Source organism: Centruroides vittatus, unplaced genomic scaffold (genome assembly GCF_030686945.1).
Source record: "Centruroides vittatus isolate TY-2023 unplaced genomic scaffold, ASM3068694v2 contig_3146, whole genome shotgun sequence".
Taxonomy (NCBI): domain Eukaryota; kingdom Metazoa; phylum Arthropoda; class Arachnida; order Scorpiones; family Buthidae; genus Centruroides; species Centruroides vittatus.
Window position 1 is genome coordinate 472,591 of NW_027122026.1, and position 3,746 is coordinate 476,336.

General features: G+C 29.3%; 1 protein-coding gene across 1 annotated transcript; it reads left to right on the forward strand.

Annotated features, from left to right (window-relative positions):
* The first annotated feature begins 698 nt into the window (after window positions 1-698).
* LOC136973349 (uncharacterized) lies at window positions 699-3,246 on the forward strand. Its single transcript, XM_067268083.1, has 6 exons — window positions 699-854; window positions 954-1,054; window positions 1,172-1,300; window positions 1,390-1,633; window positions 2,845-3,042; window positions 3,130-3,246. The coding sequence occupies exons 1-6, from the start codon at window positions 725-727 to the stop codon at window positions 3,195-3,197; spliced, it is 870 nt and encodes a 289-aa protein (XP_067124184.1). The 5' UTR covers window positions 699-724; the 3' UTR covers window positions 3,198-3,246.
* Window positions 3,247-3,746: the final 500 nt, after the last annotated feature.

The window sequence follows — 3,746 nt, forward strand, 5'->3', positions numbered from 1 at the left end:
GGCACAGCATCAGGTTTTAAGCGTCTCCTCGAAGGTATATTTAAGAGTTCTGCCTTTAGATTTCTCTCATAGTCGTCTTTAAGGAAGTGTGCACTGCAAACTGTTGCATTTTCAACATTGACTTCGTCTTCTCGTTTGCAGGCATAAATCCACTTACTTCTAAGAGTAGGATGCTTTGGGAAAGAATGATAAATTACATTACTTCCTTTAGTCTTTTGATTGTAATTTTCACACACTGCCACGCAACAGTTTGGCATTATTCAACTTGATCAATGAACAATAACTAAAAAATTCACACGTCAACACACTACTATTTAACAGATACTTTAAAAATATTAAATTTCACCTTATACTTGTATTCCGAACACCCATCAAAACTTAATTTCAAATGTAAACGAACAAAGATCACCACGGTATGTCGAAAGCTCACGTGTTTCTTGGAGCGTGTTTCTCGATGGTGACGTCATGCGCACAACGATTAAAAGAGAAACCTACTGCGCACGCAAAATGAGCACCCCCTGCAGAATAGCGATTTGTCTAAGGTTAGTTAACTGCCTTCCGCTAAGGGGACTTACCGAATGTCCCGTGTATAGCTCAGAATAGGTCCCCTGTTCTACAATCTCTTGCTTATTACGATTAATAAGTAAGAAACATGTCCATTATAACAAAACTATTATAAAATTTAAGTCTTTTTTATGAATTAGGGAATAAATTGGTTTTAACAATGGATCTTAAGGACGAGCAATCGGAAGTTACTTTATATTCGTATTTAGACTGCGATGAGCAAGAAGTTTGTAGTGAAAGAAACGATGTCCATGATGATGAAAATGTTAAGCAGGATGTTAATACTCATGGTCAGTTTTTAATAATAAAATATTTAACTGTTTAGAAGTATGTTTTATAAGATGTTTTAAATAATAATTTGTCATATTTTAAAATTTTCAAATCTATAGAAGCTGCACATGGACAAAAGATTTTGAGGATAACCAAAACATCTGATGTAGTTTCGAGAAAACGCTGCAAATCAATTGAGTTAAAAATGCAAGCTTTTAAGGTAATACAATTTTTAATTATTTTAAATATCGAATTTTTATGGTTCTGTAGATCATTCCACATTAAAAATATGAATAGAATATAAATTTATTAAAATACTTTTGCATCCATTATGTAGAAGTTATCAGACAACGAATATGAAAATGATTTCGAAATGTTACGATGGATAATGAATTACTTGTTGTCAGAAAAATTGGAGAGCGCTCAAAAAATTTCTGTTGTTAAAAGGCTCACATATAATCAAATGGTTAATTTTTATATATATATATATTTTTCAAGAACAGCATTTTAATTTTAAACTTTATTTTCTGTCTTTTTTATTTATTATTTTTTTAGTTAAAATGTATTAAACCATGTCTGTGTTACGTGATATTCATGGATTTTGGGCGTTATTATATTCGAGAAGAAAAGAAGTTTAAATTTCCTAGATTGGGATTTTCTTCTCGTTCAAACGAAGACGTGATCGAAACATTTTATTCTACCATCATCAACGAAGTCGTACCTGTTTTAAAATTAATAAAAGCGTCGAAAATAAATAAATCGTTGAATCGCTTACACACGTGTGTGTTCCTCGAAGCAGGTGAGTACTTTTTTAATTTTCATTTTTACTATCCCGTCCGTTATATATAAGAGAAAGAAAGTACGACGATCGGTCAAAAAATGACCACCAAGGTTTTTATATTTTTCGACTATGGACCTTGAAACGTCGAGAAATGCAAAAGAAATTCCAAGGCTTTCTCCGTATGTGTGAATGTTAGTATTTGGGAACAGGATTTTGTTTTCCCTGTTTGAAGCTTAATAATTCTTGTGCTTTTTGTCAAAAATTTCTGAAATTATGCAAGGGGGGTTGTTTAATAGGGAGATTGATGCTATTAAATTTTGGTAATTAAAAGTCGAGAAAGTGGGGAGATAATGGGGGTCGGTGTATCTCTAGTAGGGTTGAATTTGACGATTTTACTCGTTATTAGCATTTACAGTTTTTGTTTTTAATTAAAATCCATCCCTACGCTCAAAATTAAGTTTTTTGCCATTTTATAATAATTAAAAATATTTTATTTGTAAAATATTTTATATCATAACAGATGTTGCCTGAATAGTTGAGAAACTCGTTGCTGGATTTTTTAAAAATTGTTATTGTGAACCAAGATCATCTGTACTTTAGTTGAAAAGAGTATTTTTTGAATGATAATTAGCATTCGCTTTCTCTACATTATACACCAGTCATATCACCATAGGTAACAGGAGAATGTAGAAATTTGCAGATTGCCAGTTTACATCTTATGCGGTTAAATAACTTGTGCCTATAAAATTACGTTTGTAACAGTAATTTGCTCAATTTTTGAAAATTTCTCCTTATCAGCTTCATTAGCTTTTCCACTTTTATTATCTTTTAATACTGAAACACTTCTTCAATTGAAATCTTTCATTAATAAATAATTTTTTTGCAAAATGATCATTCTGGTAGAATTTCCGCCAAGAAACGCAAAAATTGTCAAAAATTCAAAACATTAATAGTTAAAGTACAAAAATTGGTTAAAAAAAGGATAAAAATCACGTTATCAAAAACATGATTCCATTGGTTTCACGTCACTGTCCTGTAGCATGCTATTTTCATTGCCTTGCTTACTTAGCTCTGAATTAAAGCAGTTTTACCAGGCAGCAAACTCATTGTGTCAGAAAGCTGCACATAACTCCTGAAACTGAACTGTCACACACTTTCTCAATTCATCACTTTGGTAAATATTTTATTTAGTCTAATTGCAGATACCATTTTATTACTATTATTCATAGGAAGCGAAGATAAAGACATCGAACTTTTATGGAAAACCGAACACACAAAATTAATTAAGCCGAATTTTACTCCAACAGATGTCATACTAGTCAATGAACTTTATTACAAATTACATTTAGTCATGGATTGTCTACGTAAAACTACAATATTGAAACTCTGTTACGACGCGGAAGAATTAATTTTCGATCATTCATTGTGTAATTATGCGAAATCTTTTTTATTTTCAATTCTCGTAAAATTATTTTTAATCGTATTGATTTTTTTTCCTGTTTGATGTATTGTAGATTTAAACGAAAATTCTAACCATTTCTCAAAGGATGAGGATGAATGCATGTTTGATATGAGCCTTTAAATACATCAAAATTTTAAATTTTCATCTAGAAAAATCGAAACATTGTCATCATCATCGTGTCAAAAGTATTTAATTTAATTTTGACTTATAATTTTAATTGTATAGTTTAAAATATTTTTTTTTCTAAATTTTATTAAAGAATAATTTATTTATTTGTACGAAGATGTGAAGATCTTGAAGGTTTTAAATGCATCAAATTTGAAACTATTGATAATTTTCCATTTTAGGGCCATTTTAGTTGAAATTCCTGATATTGTTATTTGTTGTTTTAATTACGAAAAACCTTTCTACAAGGTTAAAATTGTTGTTTTACTAACAATTTTAATAAAAATTCTTAAAAACCAAACTTTTTATGTTAATATGAAGTAAATGGAATTTCAATGTTGTACAAAATTTTATAATAAATATTATTTTATAAAATTAAATAGTCAAGTTTGTTTGTTTTATTAACAAATAATTTTTAAAATTCATAAATTTTATGAATTTTTTTTAAATAAAATTTTAGCAAGTTAACATTTTACAGCTTGTTGAAAAAGGTGGTTTAGGAAC

Coding starts and splice junctions, on each gene's coding strand:
- LOC136973349 (XM_067268083.1), top strand. CDS start 725: ATGGATCTTAAGGACGAGCAATCGGAAGTTACTTTATATTCGTATTTA. Junction 1,301..1,389: donor GGCTCACATATAATCAAATG/GTTAATTTTTAT, acceptor TTATTTTTTTAG/TTAAAATGTATTAAACCATG. Junction 3,043..3,129: donor AATTTTCGATCATTCATTGT/GTAATTATGCGA, acceptor GATGTATTGTAG/ATTTAAACGAAAATTCTAAC.